This window comes from Idiotropiscis lumnitzeri, chromosome 12 (assembly GCF_059441095.1).
Source record: "Idiotropiscis lumnitzeri isolate Australia: NSW breed Sydney's pygmy pipehorse chromosome 12, RoL_Ilum_1.0, whole genome shotgun sequence".
NCBI classification, from domain to species: Eukaryota; Metazoa; Chordata; class Actinopteri; order Syngnathiformes; family Syngnathidae; genus Idiotropiscis; species Idiotropiscis lumnitzeri.
In genome coordinates, this window is record NC_142402.1 from 13,548,580 (window position 1) to 13,566,447 (window position 17,868).

At 41.1% G+C, this 17,868-nt stretch overlaps 2 protein-coding genes across 2 annotated transcripts; both read right to left on the minus strand.

Annotated features, from left to right (window-relative positions):
• Positions 1-8: 8 nt before the first annotated feature.
• Positions 9-11,856, minus strand: gipc2 (GIPC PDZ domain containing family, member 2). Its single transcript, XM_088310971.1, has 6 exons — positions 11,261-11,856; positions 4,642-4,827; positions 2,880-3,060; positions 1,959-2,071; positions 1,791-1,872; positions 9-1,553 (listed from the first exon to the last, which is right to left on the minus strand). Exons 1-6 carry the CDS (start codon positions 11,558-11,560, stop codon positions 1,402-1,404), a joined length of 1,014 nt encoding a protein of 337 aa, XP_088167097.1. The 5' UTR covers positions 11,561-11,856; the 3' UTR covers positions 9-1,401.
• Positions 11,857-13,810: 1,954 nt separating this feature from the next.
• On the minus strand, positions 13,811-17,867 carry dnajb4 (DnaJ heat shock protein family (Hsp40) member B4). The gene is made up of 3 exons (XM_088311640.1): positions 17,617-17,867; positions 15,803-16,398; positions 13,811-14,306 (listed from the first exon to the last, which is right to left on the minus strand). Exons 1-3 carry the CDS (start codon positions 17,825-17,827, stop codon positions 14,076-14,078), a joined length of 1,038 nt encoding a protein of 345 aa, XP_088167766.1. The 5' UTR covers positions 17,828-17,867; the 3' UTR covers positions 13,811-14,075.
• Position 17,868: the final 1 nt, after the last annotated feature.

A 17,868-nucleotide genomic window follows, 5' to 3' on the forward strand; every position in this document is an offset into this window, starting at 1 on the left:
AGCAGAAATTTCGGAAATACAATTTTATTGTCCAGCAGTGATTACCTTTGAATTGTGTCTGCAGAAAAAAAAAAAACATTTTAAATAGACGCAACTATGTGATTCATATGCTGCATATTGAGTCTGATCTTTTGTTGGAAGTGGCAAAGTGACGTGCAATATATAAAATATTCACTATTTTCATTGTTTTTATCTTTTCATAAAAAACGTCCCATGTTCAAAATTTGTGAATCCGCTAGGCCTTCACTCGCCTTGTATTGGATTAAAAAGATCTATCAGATAAACTGTAAAGTTAAAAAAGAAAAAATACATCCAGTGTATGTTGACATTTTCTTACCAACCATCAAAAACTCCAAAATATGCTAGAAATTAGTGACATGTTTGGTGACTATTACAACATCTGATCAATCTTTTCCCCCACTGTGTCATATCCAATAAAAAAGAAAGCCATGAAAACGATTTAGTTCACAGCGTGTCTAGGTTATAAATTATTCGGGGATAAACTTCACATACGTACAACAGAAGGCTTTGGATCATCACGGGCACCTTTCATCTCATTTCTGGGTCAAAGGATTGAACACACGAGACGTTGTTGGACATTCCGTCATCATACATTTAAAACGAGACATTTTTTCCTTTTTCAATTGAACGTGGTACTCGAGTAAGACATGGTTCGTCAAAGAGATGGAAAAATACTTTTCACCGGGATGAAATTAGACTGTTTCGAGGCGGTTGTCCACTGCTCGCCCTATCCCCTTCCACAGCAGGGTCTTTTGTTACCATAGTGACGGGGGCTTGTCTTTTTGGAAGTGTAAAAAAAAAGTGCATGGCCATTATCACAGAAGAACGCGTGGATTGTATTTTCAATTGCAGATGCAGCACTTCACCACCAGGGGGCGGAATTCCCACTTTTCGCGAGCGCTAATCTGTGCTTCCAATAACTCTCCAGCAATTGACATTGACAATGCTTGAAAATAGTTTCACCCAGCCTTGCTATGGAGTCATGGGTATAAAGGGGGGCAGAGTTGCACAAACTAATCAAATTGAATCAATTTGGAAACAAGGCTGGTAACAAAATATTACTATACTTGGATTAATTTCACACTTGATCACCCAACTGTTTGTGTACAGCCGATCAAAAAGTCAACTTAATGTAATAAGTCCCCTTGAAACCAACCAAACGGAAGTAAACCATTGCTAAAATTAATGCTGACAAATCAGCACAATCACACTATGTGTGAATATATAAAAAAAAAAAAAACACTATAAAAGTGGTATTAAAAATGACACAACTATCACGTGTTAAGCGTTCAGGCAGCGCCCCCGGCACGTCGCCAAAGCATCACCGAGCGACCACAAGACTCGCTTGTGCGTGTGTGTTTTCGGAAGGCGACAGTCAACCTAGAACCTTCCCTGCTTGGCGTCACCGATGGCACCCCACACGTCGAAGACAAACTCGTCCGGGAAGGCGAAGTCCCCGAGGGTCTCGTCCAGCGCCATGGCGAACTCGTCAGGGTTCTTCTTGTCGCGGCCAACCTCCACCATGGTTGCCGCTGGATGGAAATTCAAAAAAAAAAAATCAGCTATATTTCACTTTTAAGTACATTTGCAATGCAGTTTAATTAAATCATTATTGAAGTCATTTTTTATTTTATTTTTTTGCCACAGCCTGAATTGTTCCAATGGCTTGCGATGAGATTACATTAAAATGAAAGTTTCTTATCAACACTTAGACAGACCATCCATGCCACTTTACGTTCTAAAGTTCGAGAACCACTTTGAACACTCACCAAGTTCTGTGTCTCTGATGCCCATGTAGCTCTCCAGCAGGTCGTCCACCTTTTTCACCGCTTTCTCTTCAAACTCTGTCGGCTGCACAATGCATACACTCGCGTGATTAATATACTTTTGAATAAATCCGTTTTTATTTCTATATGTTTTTGAGTAACAGCACTTGCCTCGTCCTCTACTGTCGCCGGACCCTTTGAGCGAAGTCGAAGCGTTCCCTTGCCGCTCACGATTTTGTTGTCATTGCTGGGCTTGGCGCCCTTGGACCTCGGCTCCAGCATTTCTGTCAGTGAACAAAGAAATGAGACTTCAAATATTCTCATGGGGGTGAATATGGTTAAATTAACCAGTGGAAGTCTGGACGTAGAGGGTGAACGTCTCTCAGTCGACACAGGTTTCCTATATTAGCACAAAACGTTGCTTGCTAATTGCTGTTGAGGAAGTTGCTAAAACACAGAGAGTTCTATATATAGCAGAACGATGGCTGAACGATTTAGACAAATAATCTAATCGTGTTTTTTATCCCCTCAACATTGCGATTTAAAAAGTGATTTTTTTTTTTAACAAGCAATAAATTACGATAATCTGTATTACATACATTTTGGTCGTATAGGTTAAGCTTACACTAAATAAAGGCAAATGAACCATGAATTAATACTAAAAACAGTTTAACAAATGATGTTGTTAACATGCTAACCTTCTTAAGCGTTCACTACAAATTCACAAAATTCTCCCAAACAGGTGTTGCATAAACATAAATCATAAATTAGATTACAACAATAATGCAAACAAATCTGTGGCTTGTTATTTCACGAAACAATGTAATCAGTGAACTTAAGGCACTATAGAAATAAAATATACATAAAGTTAAGCTTTTTTTTTTTCTTCGTGGCATTCTACTACGAGTTACAAGCCATTGCTTGCTCGATTTTAGCTGCCTTATGTAGCCTAAGAAACACCACAGCTCGAGTGAAGTGGAGAAAGAAAAAAAAAAAAAAACACAGTGGCAGACTAAATGAACGGCAAAATCAAAAATGGGGTCACACTCCCAAGGAGCGGAGCAGACACTCACGTATCTTTGTGTCACTCACCAAAGGCCTTCATGGGCTCTACCAGTTTGAGGGTGAAGGTCTCGTTCCGGGGCAGCTCCTTGAGCATGCGGGCCACCTCGTAGTGGCGCGTGCCCACGATGTTGCGGCCGTTGATGCGCTCGATGTGGTCGCCCACGCAGATCACCTTCACCTTGTCCACCACGCTGCCCTCTTTGATGCGCTGCCACCGACACACACATAAACAACACTCATGAATCATTGTTATTAAAAAAAAAAAAAAAAAAAAAAAGATGGTTTTAAAAGGCAATGTGAAAGGAGCTTTAAGGGAAAACCGGTAGAGTAATAATGCAAATTAATAGGTTTGTGCATCAAGATTTAATGCACTTATTCTGAGGCGCCAAACACTTTGGCCACAAGAGGAGAGTAGGATATTAATACTGCATATGTATACAACTAAACGACTCAGTAAGCTACGGTGACATTAGTGTCATGTGTGAGGTTAGAATACAATTGATGAATTGCTGGCAATCTGCTAAACTGATGCTTGATGTTGACAAGTACGCTACTAGTAGTGTAAAATCTGGTATGTTTTGGTTGTTCATGGCAACTTATGGCCCTCCCTCAAAAATAAATAAATACGAGTTCAGCTGTCACCTATGACAGAATGTGTGGAATCGTCAGCTGTCCCAATATTTTTTGCCCATAACGCTCCTCCTAAATATCTCCTGACCTACTTTAAATCTTTAAACCCATGTAATCCCCACTTTACTATAAAGTGCTCAGCCGTCCATCTCAAATACTTATCACGCTTTAGAAAAAAAGTATAAAATGTATACAGTGGTCACTTTTTCAAGGTCTTATTAGCTTGCCTATAATGTTGCCTTGGTATCGCATGGTGGGAAATTTGAGCAAGCTGTGTGTGCGTGCGTGTGCGTGTGTGTGTGTGTGTGCGTCTGAGACACTGAGACCATGTAAGCTTATTACACAGTGGCAACATAATAAAACTACATTGGACCCCAGACAAGTCCAAACCTTGCCAACTTGGCTCAGCACCAAACCGTAAACAAAATTCCCCACAACCACCCGAGACAGCAGACGTACCGGTAATAGGTCAACTTTCACCTGAGCAGAGACATATCAAAATCGCTGTTGTGGGTCAAAGCAACAGGATCGCCAAGAATCTTGTCGATTATGTGAACGGATTGTTGATTAATAGTGTCTGGGAGCCACTGATGCAAAATGGAATACACTTCTGATGTCATAAAACCAACTGAATGATTATTACTGGCACGAGTAACAAGAAACTGCAAACGCTGAAAGCATTCTATCATTTTGAAAACATTTTGTTGAAATTTATATATTTTATTATCAATTTATTTGATAGACTATTTGTTTAATTTAACTGCATTTATATATTATTAAAAAAAAATCACCAATACCATTTGCATCGGGACTGGGGATACTGATAAAAAGTATAATTGACGGCCACTGAAATGCATTTGTGTTCATTCGAAGACTTCCACAACAACGTGGGCGACCCCTGATTACGACTTAACTATTTCTACCGTTCTTTTTATTTTTGGGCTGTCTGAATGCCGTGCGGCACCTTGCTGCCTCTCACAGGTCAGTCTTGGTACTACAACAGCCGTCTGGACTGCTGAGGAGACTCACAAGTGTCCATGGAGACGTGTTTATGTGCACAATGTGTGTTGGTCATGTGGGGTACACCACACACAATAGGACAATTTAGAATTTTTGTCAACAATCGGCACCAGGAAACTTCTGTGATGCAGAATATTACCTTGATGAAAGCGAACCCCGCGCCGTTGTCAGTGATGGTGAGGCCTAGCGCGTCCTCAGACTTTAACACCTCCACTTCTTTCTTGATGCCCCGGACGTGGGCGAAGATGAAGTCCTCCAGGCCGATCTGGCCGCCCAGCAGCTTGTCCATGTCGATTTTGTGTGTGTTGAGGGTGCAGAAGAGGATCTGTGCGGGAAAGGGAAAAAAAAACCCAATGAGACAATCCGGTCAGTTTAGATCAGCCAGAAGGCGTGTTAATCACTGCCAGCCCTGAGTGTGTGTGTGTTACAAAATAAAAAAGACAAATGACCTTCACACTTTAGAGGGCTCATCAGTGTGATCAGCAGAAGCACTAAGCTGATTTCACAGCACTTTAAACAGATTGACACCCAGCTAGTGGTCCAACGGCCGCCGTTACTTTGTTGCATTCCCGTACACACTACACAAACTTTAGCTACATTTTTTCAAAACTCAGAAGCGATAACAACATTAGGCCTATGGAGGGGAAAAAAGTGTCTTCCACAATACACATCAGCGTTGAGCCATGAGACGTCAGATCAGTGAGCCTCGAGAGGTAAGGATTAGTTTTTGTTCGCACTATTTTGCACCAGAGAGCTATAACTTTTAATTCAGTTTTGAGATTTGCACAATAAATGATACATATTTCATATTTGTTTTATCATTGTTTATTTGAACAGATTAGCTTTCCTAATAGACAACATAGACTATCAAATTATGAATATATATATATATATATATATATATATATATATACCGACATCAATATGGTGCCATCCTGAAATCATTTTCAATCGGTAATTGAGGTCCTCAATTTGAGGACGCTAAACAAACTCAAATGAACTATTCTAACATTGTTCTAACGTCCCACTCAAACGCGCTTCAAAATCGCTTCTGCGGATCTGACGTCTCGTAACATTGCCCAAAAATCTCACTTACTAATGTTTCAGAAGAAAATACAGAATGATGTTATGCATTCATTAAATTTAGGAAAACATTTTGATTATCTAAAATTTAATTGGACGTTCATCATTAATTTTGTTTTTTTTCCTCATGTATTCAGAATTTTTCTTTAAATTTTTAAAAAAAAAATTCCGTAACACTGATTCGAATTTCCAGTAGGCTATCGGAATAACAAAACATTACATAGCTGCAGCCCTCGTCAAGAGTGGTTTTTAGGATTTACTTTACTTTGGATTTATATCATAGTGGTGAACTCACATAATAATTGATTCAATTACCAATTGCGAGGAATTAAATGTTGATTAATCAAGTCTGGAAGCAAAAGCCACGATGTTTAACCCGTGGAAAAAGCGAGTGAATCATGGTTATTCACAGAGCATCTATCAGGGCTTGTTTTCGCTGCGTATCCAACAAACACTGCTCACACAAATACACACGCGCGCATTAAGCAACATGCGTTGCCATGGGTAATCAGACCATAATAGAAGAGGGTAATAATGGATAAAGGGGGCCGCAAGAGGAGAAGAGCCAGGCCGAATGTAAGGGTCTACTTCTTTTCGCCATAACCCCAGAACACCGCCACCCATCCCCCCACTTCTCAGGCCTCCGCCAGGAGGTTCACTAGTGCCCGCCTACAGCCCGTTACCAAGGCTGCTAGCAGCTTTAAGCAGCTTCTCCGCGCCCCAGGCGGCTCTCAGTGCTGCTCCCCTCCCCGCTGTGCCCTTCACGCTGTCGGCTGGCGTGAGCTAGCTTCTACGTCCCCATTCCCACTCGCCACACCTCCCACGGCCTCGATATCCACACCGAGGAAGGGACTCGATGTACGTGTTTAACTACAGCCGACATGCGCAAGGATGAAAGACACGCACGTGTGCAGTGGAACCACGATTTTACAGTATTTACTGTCATACGATTACCAGAACTACTATACTATAGCGTCAGAATCAGTACAATAACACACTTTAAGCAGCATAAAACACGGCCGGTCGCGACTAAAACCGCAAGCTAACGTCACAGTCTCCTGTACGTCTTCGCTCAGTCAAATGCATTTACAGATCGAAATGCTTCCAATCCTTCGTTCACAAAAAGCTAAGATCAAGGCAACGAAAGAAGAAACCTGTCACAATAATAGCTGTAACAACCTTCACAAAAACAGGAAGTAGAATCCCACCAAAATAAAATCATATTTACATATTTAAAATCATATCAACGCGGCGCACTTGAACGTCTGTCTGGGCCGACACCCTGCACAAAAGACAACAGAACCTGTGACATTTTCCAGCCTCTTCAACAACTGTTTTAATGGCGGAAAAACAGGATCAAGTTCATTAATAAGCATGTCGTACATGCTCAAATCGTTGCCTTGCCCCAATTAGTTGCCGGATGAATCATTCACTTCAACAAAATAGAAGTAAATGCCTTTTTTAAATATTCTATTGTTCACTAACATTAAGTAATTAACTGTTGTGTTCGGCCCCATTTGAACTGTACTGCTGAGCTAAACAGCAGCACCCGGCAAAGATGCCGTGGCAAACTGCTGCTTCAAACAAACCTGTGCCATAGATATGCTAACATTCACACAGTGACATTAATTTGTAACTGTTGATTCAATTCCAATGACGAACTCCATTGTGAGCAAAAATATCTATTGAAGACACTGTGACAATACCTCCCTTAAAGAGGTACGTACCCCAAATCTAATTTTTTTTTTTTTTTTTGCTGATAAATTATATAAACGGGTGTCTAGTAATGCTGTCTGCGTCCGTTATCATTTTGGCATTTCAGCGCATTTGTTGAAAAAGGGTGCGTACTCAGGTAAAACACTGCACTGCAGAGAACTTGACATCGTCACTCTGCCTTGATTTTCAGGTGAGCAATTTATTAGCAGAGCATTTGGTTCATTAGTTTAGCATGCCGTATTTTGGCGACCATAAGACACCGTCTCAGTTACGGGTGGCGATTTTGCGGTGTTCAGAAACTGGGATCGGACCGCGCTAAACCATCCGGACAAGCAGCTTCCTGCAAGAAGATGAAACCTCGGCAGATAAAATGTTAAAATGTTTAAGTTTCTCTCAAACAGCTTTCTGTAACAAGAATCCCGTGTTGCATTTTATCCAAATGTGCAGAATATAATCATGTCTTAACTTTCGCTTTGCCCAATAACATCAACGAGGACCTTTGGAGAAAATGCAATGCGGCATAGGTGAGCCAATTTTTTGTCTTTAACGTAGTTCTTAGCCAACATTTCGTCGTATTCGTCCGCTGACGTTGGCTTCTGGATACAAGCGCGTACGCAGGTTAAAGTTTGTCTGGTATTCCTGGGCCTGCCGCTTTTAGTGGCAAACATTGAGTGCTGAGGTTAGCGGTTTCTGCTTTTAAAAAGGAAATCACAGTCATCGGCGTCAAGGCGGTAACAATCATTAACCTTTCCGTGTGATTGTGTGATGTTCCGCAGAGATAGCAGAGTGGCATCACATCGGAGCACAACGAACGCATGGTTAAAGCTTTTCATAGCGCAACACCCCAAGTTAACAACCTGATCAGATGTTCACTAACATCTAAAACACACACCACCCTATTCCCCCCAACAAGGGCCTCCCCTCTAATAGGACACCTCTTAATCCAATTTTGTGGACATGTGACGTTCAACAGCTAGCTCACTTGTCTTGGCACAACACAACACCCTGAAAAAAAAACAATCTACACAAATGAATTAGGGACATTACACACACACACACACACCCCTACATGTTTCTATGCATTACAAGGACGATTTTTCCAAACCAGACATGATTATGTATTACAGGGACACCCCTTTCTGCTTATCCTAGAGAGACGGGACTTGTGCCTAAAATTTTTTTTTTGGGTCGTCCAGGAGAATTTCACTTCAAAACTTGAAAAAAACACAATCTAACAGAAAAAGTAAAACCTGAAAAAAAAACGTCATTATGAGGTCACTGATAATGAGCACACACACACCTTTAACAAATGAGATCGAGGAACTTAATCTGTTGGATTAGAAAGTCCATCACAAGCGTGGCTGGGCAGGCCACACATTTAAATGGCAGCCACACCTGAAACTCCACAGCCGTGCGCGTTAGCGCAGACTTTGACCTCGAGGAGGACGCTGCTTCTTCCCACATCAGATAGATGCGGACCCAGATTATGTCATAGGTCATAGTTGCCATGTTAGTTGCCAGTTTTGTAGAGACATAAGTGTGACTTCACTGTTACATTTAATAGACAAGGTTGCTTCCGAACTTAAACAGAAACATGCAAAACAGTCTTTCGGATGTAGAAAATGTCTGTTCATCGTTTATGAAAACTTGTGTTCCTGTAGATTCCTTTTGACACATGGAAGCTCCACAAGGTTGTATCCTTCCATGATTTATTAGCATGGCCTCGCCTGCCTCAGATTTTGCCGTTTCGCTGCACTTCTCGATGAGTGCTGTTCATTCAGTAAGTTAATATATTGCTAACATAATTGCTCACGTCATTTTAAATTCATTGTCACCGTATTAATAAAAAATGACCAATTTTCGCGCTCACAAATTTAGTTTTTTCTTTTTGTCAGTCATCCGGGTGGTCGTATTCTGCAAAGAACAAATCAAGGCAAGTTTATTTTGTTTGTGGAATTTGCTTTCTCTTGTTTTCAAATATGATTTAGGCAATTAACTAATAATAAACAATTTATAATTTGTCGTCACTTATTACTGTAAAACTAACGGAATTCAGTCCAGTGCCTAAAACCTAAACACGGCCTTGATACACACACCATATTTTCCGGACTATGAGACGCACTTGTATGGATAAACAGATTGTTAAAACAGTGCCATTTAACACGAGAACAACTTTGCTGATTAAAACAGAACAGACCCAAGAGGAAAAAAATAGATTTATTTAAAGTATTTTCTGAACTATAGAGCGCCCCTACCGGTGAAAGAAAAAGAAAAGTCGCATGGTTCAAAATCTAGGAAAAAAGTAGCGGCTTATAGTCCGGAAAATACGGTAATAATGTTCAATATTGCTTTAAACAAATAAAGACCTCCCCTCATGTAAAATAACATTTGAATTCTCTTTCTGCTCCGTGAGCAGAACGCTCCGCCTAGACAATCCAACGAGAACCAGTGCGCTAATGTTTACGGAGGGAGGAGGCTCAAAGAAGAGCTGCTTCCCCGGGGAGCAGTATGATGGCTCTGGCCCGGCACAGGTTATCTGCTCAAATTTGAGGCAGTGCCCATGCAACCGGACGCTGGGGACTTCCTGCCACGGCCAACACCACCAGTCTAAAAAACACCTACAGGACTTACTGTATTTTGACTTGTCCGCTAACATGGCATTTTCAGCATCAATCTCAAAAACATTTTCATCAAGCTGAAGCCAACCAAGGCGCCAGACAGATTCTTGCTGAATGTTTTTGGCTTCGTGTCTCACGAGCCAGTCTGCATTGACGCACAAAAGCCGCCTGTGCATTCACACTTTGAAAAGACAAGACTATAAGAGGGGGTAGGACGGAGGGCCAGCTTTTGTTTTGGACGCCATGGCTGTCACATCTCGCTACATACTGAGGTGGAAGACTGAAAATTGTTACCCAGCCACAGTCTGACAAGATGATGTTATGAAACTCATTTTTGCGGTGGCCCACAGATGCAAAAACGGCCACTATCCTTGTAAACAGAACTTTCCATTATTGTTATCATTAAGGTAGCTAGGTTGGCTTGTAAAAGTAAAAAAAAAAAAAAAAAACACTTACATGAAAGACTTACAAATGAAATGTTCAAGTCGGGTTCATGTCAAGTTGAAAGTGTATTGAATTAAATATATTACTTGCATATAACTAACACCGGCCATTTGGCAAATTGAGGGTGGGTAAAGAATAAAAAATAAGTACAGTCCGACTGAACAACGACTCGCGGGGGGGATTAAACCCGTTTGTGGGCCTGATCCGGCCCGCGGGCCGTATGTTTGACACCCCTGGTCTAGTCAAAGCAGATTATTATTTAGCTAAATATTTAAATAAATATATATACCATACAGCGCTAGCGTTGGGCGGAATCCGGCAGGTTTGTTCAACAATTAACATTGAATCATCAAAGCGAGCAAGCCATTTCCCACACTTTAAATAGGCCAAGAATTTGTAAAAATAAAAATAACCTTCAATAAAAAAAAAAAAAAATTGTGATAATATGATGTCAGCAGGCGATATCAAAACAACTGGCCACCATCACTTCACATTGGTTTCTTTGCAGTTGAACTGCAATATTCTTTGAGGGCAGTCATGCGCCTGAACCCACAGAAGATGAACAAGGAAGAACATTGTATCAAGTACAATCAAGTTCTGTGCTTGATGTTTGCAGGTTATGTGGAGCGGAAATGCTGAAATTACACAACATTGGGAAAAAAATAAATGCTTAAGCTTGGTCTATTTTTTTTTTCAACAGTGGTTTGAACACATTCTATAAGCACTGTAATCAAACACGGAGTAATTATGATTGAACATAAACGCAACAGACTGAATTTGTACAAGTCAAAGACCAAAATCGAGCCATTTTGGGCACGCAACCCTTAGTTTTGTGAAGCCCCTGATTGAAGTAAAGTCTCGTGGTGAGTCACTGATTGGGTGGGTGAGTGTTCTTACTTCGGGTGGGCTGATATTAAAGGCGTCAGCAATCTTGCTGTACAGCTCCTTGACGTTGGAGAAGCCTTCGATCCTGCCAGTGGGGCTGCCATGAGCCAACTGCGTGTGGAAGACCAGCTTGGGCCGCAGGTTGGCAGGCGGCGGAGGCAACCCTCCGGCGCCGTTCAACGCCGACTTGTTGCCTCCGCCAGGGAGCAGCGAGCCAGCCGCGCCTGCGTGGTGGCCGCCGCCGACCTCCTCGTTGTCCACCAGGTGCTCCTTGGTCGACTTGTTTTTCTTCCTCCACGGGCCCAGCGGCATGTTTGTGCGTCTCGGTTAGCTTGTCAAACCGCTAAAACATTTGAACCTGTTGAAATCTCGTTTTTACTTCCTTGTTCTCCTCTCGCTTAACTTCGTTTCTTCCCCTTTACTCCGAGAACACTTTTTCGTTTTTCACCTGGCCACGGCTCGCTCCGAAACCAGGACTTTTGCGTGGGAAAGGACGGCGGCAACCGAGCAACAGGTAGCCGGGGATCAAGTGTGTGACAGAAGCAACCTGCGGGCTGCCTGGCTAACAATAGCGGCTCTGTGCGCTCCTCTGTTGGGCGCAGGCGCACTGGGAGCGGCGGCGGCAGCACCGGTACACCTGTGCACCCAAGCGGTCATTTCATTAGGTACACCTGCCACCACCGGTAACAAAATATTTAACTCAATGCATCTATGCACATTTGCACAGCTGTGGCAAACAGGCATACAGATAATACGATATCACGAAAAGTAATTTGATAAAAATTGGTTTCTTCAACACATTTCGTGAGACCGAAATTGCCCTCATGTATGTTACATTTCAATGTGCTCCTTTTTTAGAAAATACTTTTGTTTAAAAATATTTCGAATTTGAATTTAATTATATTTAAATGCCTGCATATTTCTATATGTGGATTTGTGTGTTTTTTCAATAATATACTTTGGGTTAAAAGTACTATATTTTCACGTTTAAATATGTTTTAATTTTATTTTTAAAAAACACAATACCCCTTGAATTAAACGTATGAAATAAAAAAAGAATTTCAAACAAGGCAAGAATTTCATTTACTTGTCACTGCTGCATATTTTTTGCTTTGAAAAACTATTGAGAGCAGCACAAAAAATACATTCACAATTATTATTAATTTAAAAATGTGTGTATTATGAACATTTACAAATTAAATTTACAGTTATTCTAATTTATTTTAAAGTTTGTTAATTATTTAGGGTGGTTCTAGTTTGTAGGTGACATGCAACTGTGACGCATCATCCTGCGAACAGGCAAATCCTCAAAATGACAATCACACTTCGATGCCATACTCCACCCACACCAGACAGTGTATGCAAAAAAAAAGGTGTTGCCATTTGAGACTGACTCATTTGTCTAGTCTGGATTGAGGCTCATATGAATTGCAAACGATGACAAATAAACCCAATTTAATGTCGGTTGGTGAAACTGATGTTCATTTAGCCACACTAATTATCCTTAATACAATGCAGTATTACAGCTTCATTTTAATGTATGAGAAAGAGTTTAAATACTCTATGTATGTTAATAGAGAATGGAGTTGCTGGAGCTAAAAACAAATGAGGCCCCTCAGTCACATGAATTCAGTCCTCTCAGGACCCACTCCCAAATTTCAGTCGTGATGAGTGATGTAGCGTCCCCTTGTGGGCACAAATGTCATGCAATGAAAAGTGTCGGCAGCTGAAAAGCAGCAGCTGACAACTGTAAGATGGCCTGCTCAATTCATTGCCTGAGTTCAACTCAGTCAGTCATTTTGGGACATTTTAACCCCTTTTAGCTAAACTACATACTGTAAAGCAATAATATGGTATTAAATTAACATAGAAGCAGCAAAGGTCGGGCCCCGAACGTCAGTGTGCGACAAAAAAAAAAATCTACCAAGAAACCATTTTGGGGCCCATAAACTCAACTAAGGCAACCCTGACGCAGCAGACACGTTACAAACACAATTTACACTGGAGACCCAAACCATTTACCCACAAAACCATTTTGGGCACTCAAACCTCAGTTAGGACAACCTGAATAGATCGATGGAGGAGTCACAAAAAATCTTTCTGCAAACCATTTTGGGCTGCTAAACTTAAGTTTGTGTAACACTGTTACAGTTTATACGGGGTAAGCCTCATAAAGGAGCACCCAAAAAATATATATGAGCCATTTTGTGCAAACCTGTTGTATGATGCTAATAATACAGTGTTAAATTCAAGTTGGAGCACCGAAAAATTTACCTGCAATATATTTTGGGCCTCCATTAGGCATGGACAACAATGTTACAGCATATGCTAATAATACATTGTTAAATTTAGTAAATCCCCAAGAATTGGGTCATGAACTTCAATTTGGGCAACCCTGATGATGGTTATGCTAATAATACAATGTTAAATTCACAGAGCTGTCCCAAAAATATTCTGGTGGAATATTTTGAGCTCACTAACCTTAGTTTGGGTAACCCTGATGTCGCGTATGCTATATAATAATCTATGTGTTTAATTCACATAGAATCATTAGTTAAATGCTTCAGTCAATAAGGAAATATTTATTTAAAAATACAAGCACAATGATGACTAAACATTTGCCACATGAAACGGGGAGATTGTCATTTGGCACATAGCAGGACATATATGGCTAAAGCGTGTGATAGCAGGGAAGGAGGCCCATGTACATAAAAGGTTGAGTCTTCCATCCACTTGGCAGCATGCGTGGCATTTATGAAAAAAACAACAAAAAGGTCAAAAATAGAGATTGCACATTCATCCGGGCGTTTGTGAGCCGTGGGTCATCCTAAGTGGGTAGGTGGCGCTTCAGGACATCTTTGGCGTTGCTGGGCAACGATTCCGGAAAGTTCACATCAAACTCCACTACCAGGTCTCCTCTCTGCTCTGGATTTTTGGGTAAGGGCAGACCCTGGCCCGCCACGGTTTTCCTCATGCCTGGCTTTACCACATCGGTGATCTTCATGTTGCACGTGTTGCCATCGATGGTGGACACGGTCACCGAGCATCCGCACAACGACTGTAGAGAGAAGAAGCGGAACGGTTAGTTGACGGAAGTCCACCCGGAAATGTTCAGAGGCATGATAGTGCCTGTGCCGAGCGGAAAACGTGGGACTCCAAATAATACGGATGAGTTTTACCTGTGCATGCCGCCTAAGATTGTAACTCATTTCTGAATGAGCATAGTACTGCTGCACTTACTGTACGTAATGTGCCATATCAGCATTGACAAATCGCACCTGCACCTGCGTCCGCCCACTTGTGAGCACCATCCCGCCATGTATTTTTGCTATTCCTCCTACTCGTACTGATATGAAGCTCTCTGCCACGCTCTCTCTCTCTGACTGTGATTCATTCAGAGTAGTCGGAACAAATATTTAAACACCATTTAATCACACTCTGTTTCCCATAGTGATATTTCCCCGCACATCCAGTTATTATTAGCTCTACCGCCCGTCGTTTATGTCAAGTGACAAATACCCACAAGTGCCTTTTACGCAGAATCCAGCAAAGGCAAAATTGCTGCAACTGTATGCATTTCCACACACATCCCGGGAATTGCAGAATATCCTTACACGTATGCAGCTCTGAGAATACCTGCATAGATGGGAAAATTTAATCTAACGCAAGAGTTAAGAATAATGCTAAGTGTTGTTAGTATTAGCTACGTGGATCAAAAAGAATTCATCAATCATATTATTATATAGCTGTGGATATAGTACAGGGAGGAGGAAAAAAAATCACCATGTTACGCCTTGTAATATTTAGTCAAATATTGGTTAAAACTGATCTTTGATATAAAATATTTAATATTATGAATAGACAATATTTTACACTAATTGAGAAATATTGTACCATGATTGAAAATGATCAAATATATTGATTTCTTTTGTTTTTGTTAAAATTGATAGAGAGTTGACACTTGTATCGACTACTGTGAGGAAAAAAAAAGATACATTGCAAACATTACAAATTCAACTGCATATACTGAGAAACCTCGGATTATTCAAGATGGCAGCACAGAACATCCGTGGAGTGAACAAGATTGTGCGTTTTTTTTTTTAATCTTTTTTTGCGGCTCCAATCAATAACGTTTTGATTGATTTTGCATAAAAATCAAATGATCTGCCAATTCGATACAACCAGTCAAATCTGTTTAAAGTCAAGTTATTTTGTTCCACAATTACCGTAATTTAAATCCATGGACAACTGATGCTGTATTAATATACCATGGCGATAATTCACGAAATCGATATTTTCACCTCACATTTTGCTTGGCAAAAATGATGCAATGTCACAATAAAAATAAAATATAAAAATGATATTTTGTCCCACATCTCATTAAAACTGTTTGATAGTTGAAGCTTGTGTATTGATACGGTACTGAGATGAGAAAAATTATATAATTCATTTGTTGACTGTCAGTAGGTTTCATCGCTGTTTTCAGGCCAGTGTTGCTGCATGGAGATATTGTAGATGGTGAATCATCCATCTCGGCCAAGTTGACAATCTCACCTGTCGCAAGCTGACCCGAACGGGATACACGATGTTGGACCCCTCCCGCCTGAAGTGTGGATGCGGCTTGTCCTTGATGACAAACACAATGTCCGCCGGGATGGTGTTGGGCGACTCGTCTCCTTCACGTGGGAACGTGATCTTGGTACCTTCTTTCCAGCCTCGTTTGATCTCAATGGTGAGGATCTTGTCTTCCGTGCGCATGGTCCTGCCGTCCGGATTCAGCCGCTTGCGAGAGATCTTCATCCGCTTGGTGCAGCCGTGGAAGACCTCCTCCAGGGAGACCCTGAGCTCGTGGACGATGGCCGGGTCTTGCTTGCGCCGCTGCTGCTGCTGCTGCTGCCCACCTGGGCCGGAGTGCACGTCCCGAGGGAATCCGTTCAGGTTGAAGGGGCTGAAGGAGCCGAAGGGGTCGTTTCCATCCACCTCCATTTCCTCGTCGTCACGCCCGTTTCCCGCCTTGCGCCCGAAGAACATCTCGAAAGGGTTGGAGCCGCCGAAGAAGGTGGCGAAGGTGGCATGGGGGTCTCCGTGGAAGGTGTATGTAAAGGTGTTGCCTTGGCTGTCACCAGGGGGGCCGCTTCCTCCCTTGAGGCCTGAAGGACACCAGATGAGACAAGGATAAAACTGATTTTTCTTCTTTTGAGTGTCACAATTACACAATAATCCAATTGTCTTTAGTTCCAACTATGTATCATTACGAGAAAATGATCCAATTGATATTTTGTCACACCTCCAGTTAAAACTTATCCATTTTTGAGCATGCGTATCGATACTGTATCTTGACATAAAACAATCACAATACCAATATTTTGTGCCAAACATGTATCAGTATAACACAAAATATAAACACAACCCGTTCTTTTTGGGCCCATTTTTCATCATCATAACTCAAATATCTAAGAAATTTAAAATGGAGACAAAAGGCCTATTTCTCTTTAATATTGTTCATTAATCTGTGTTAGGTCTGTTATATACGTAAGGATTCTTCAAATCTTTAAACATTGTTTATATTCTACATACCACACAAAGATTCTCTTCCACCATCAAGGTCCCAGTTCATATTTTGTCTCACTCCGAATCAAAATTGATCAATAGTTGACCCATATTTGTCAATACTGCACCATGACCAAAACAAAAAAACGATAGCACATCACACCATCAATATTTAGTCTTTGCAACTTTCACCCCATGTATCGATACTGCATTATTTAAAAGATTATATGATTACATTACATGTTAAAAGCGATTTGACGTTTGTGTATCAATACAAAAGGTCAAGATATCAATAATTTGTACCACCTTAGTTAAAACTGATTAAAACTGAGTATTTGAAGCTTGGATAATGAATCCCAATGCATGATGACACACAATATTGATATTTTGGATGTGTGTATTGGCAATCAGCCATGTATCATTCTAGGAAAATATATAATGAGAGAAAATGATACAATTAAATCACAATATTGTCTGCCTTATCCCTAACTAGACCTGATACATAGTTGGCACTTGTGAATCAATAGCCTACTGCACCTTGAAAATGATACATCACAATATGTCATGTAAGGTAACTGATATTTCACATCAAAATTTAGTTTTTAAGATACATGTCGATACGTTGCACTGTGAGAGAAAAATATTTTGGTACATTACGAAGCGTCTATATGTATTTTGCCCCTCAGTTAAACCGGATCGCTTGTATCTACTAAACTGAAGAAATACATCACGATATGATATTTTGACTGAACTACGTCACGATACATTATGTCACGATACTGAACGCGACAGATGATTGGCAGCTTAAATGACGTTACCTTCTTCGCCATGCTGATCATAGATGTCCCTCTTTTTGGGGTCGCTGAGGACCTCGTAAGCCTCCGCGATCTCCTTGAATTTCTCCTCAGCCGCCGCGGACTTATTCTTGTCTGGGTGCCATTTCAACGCCTGCTTTTTGTATGCTTTCTTGATATCCTCCTCTGTGGCTCCTTTACTGATGCCGAGCGTTTTGTAGTAGTCTTTACCCATTTTTGATCGTTAGCCCGTAGCTTCAGTGGTGCGATACGGGG

What these genes read in the sequence shown, in the direction of transcription:
- dnajb4 (XM_088311640.1), bottom strand. Translation starts at nt 17,827, where the DNA reads ATGGGTAAAGACTACTACAAAACGCTCGGCATCAGTAAAGGAGCCACA. An exon ending in TGATCAGCATGGCGAAGAAG is followed by an intron (nt 16,399 to 17,616) that starts GTAACGTCATTT and finishes GGTGTCCTTCAG; the next exon opens with GCCTCAAGGGAGGAAGCGGC. An exon ending in TTCGGGTCAGCTTGCGACAG is followed by an intron (nt 14,307 to 15,802) that starts GTGAGATTGTCA and finishes TTCTCTCTACAG; the next exon opens with TCGTTGTGCGGATGCTCGGT.
- gipc2 (XM_088310971.1), bottom strand. Translation starts at nt 11,560, where the DNA reads ATGCCGCTGGGCCCGTGGAGGAAGAAAAACAAGTCGACCAAGGAGCAC. An exon ending in TTAATATCAGCCCACCCGAA is followed by an intron (nt 4,828 to 11,260) that starts GTAAGAACACTC and finishes TTTCCCGCACAG; the next exon opens with ATCCTCTTCTGCACCCTCAA. An exon ending in CATCAGAGACACAGAACTTG is followed by an intron (nt 1,554 to 1,790) that starts GTGAGTGTTCAA and finishes ATTTCCATCCAG; the next exon opens with CGGCAACCATGGTGGAGGTT.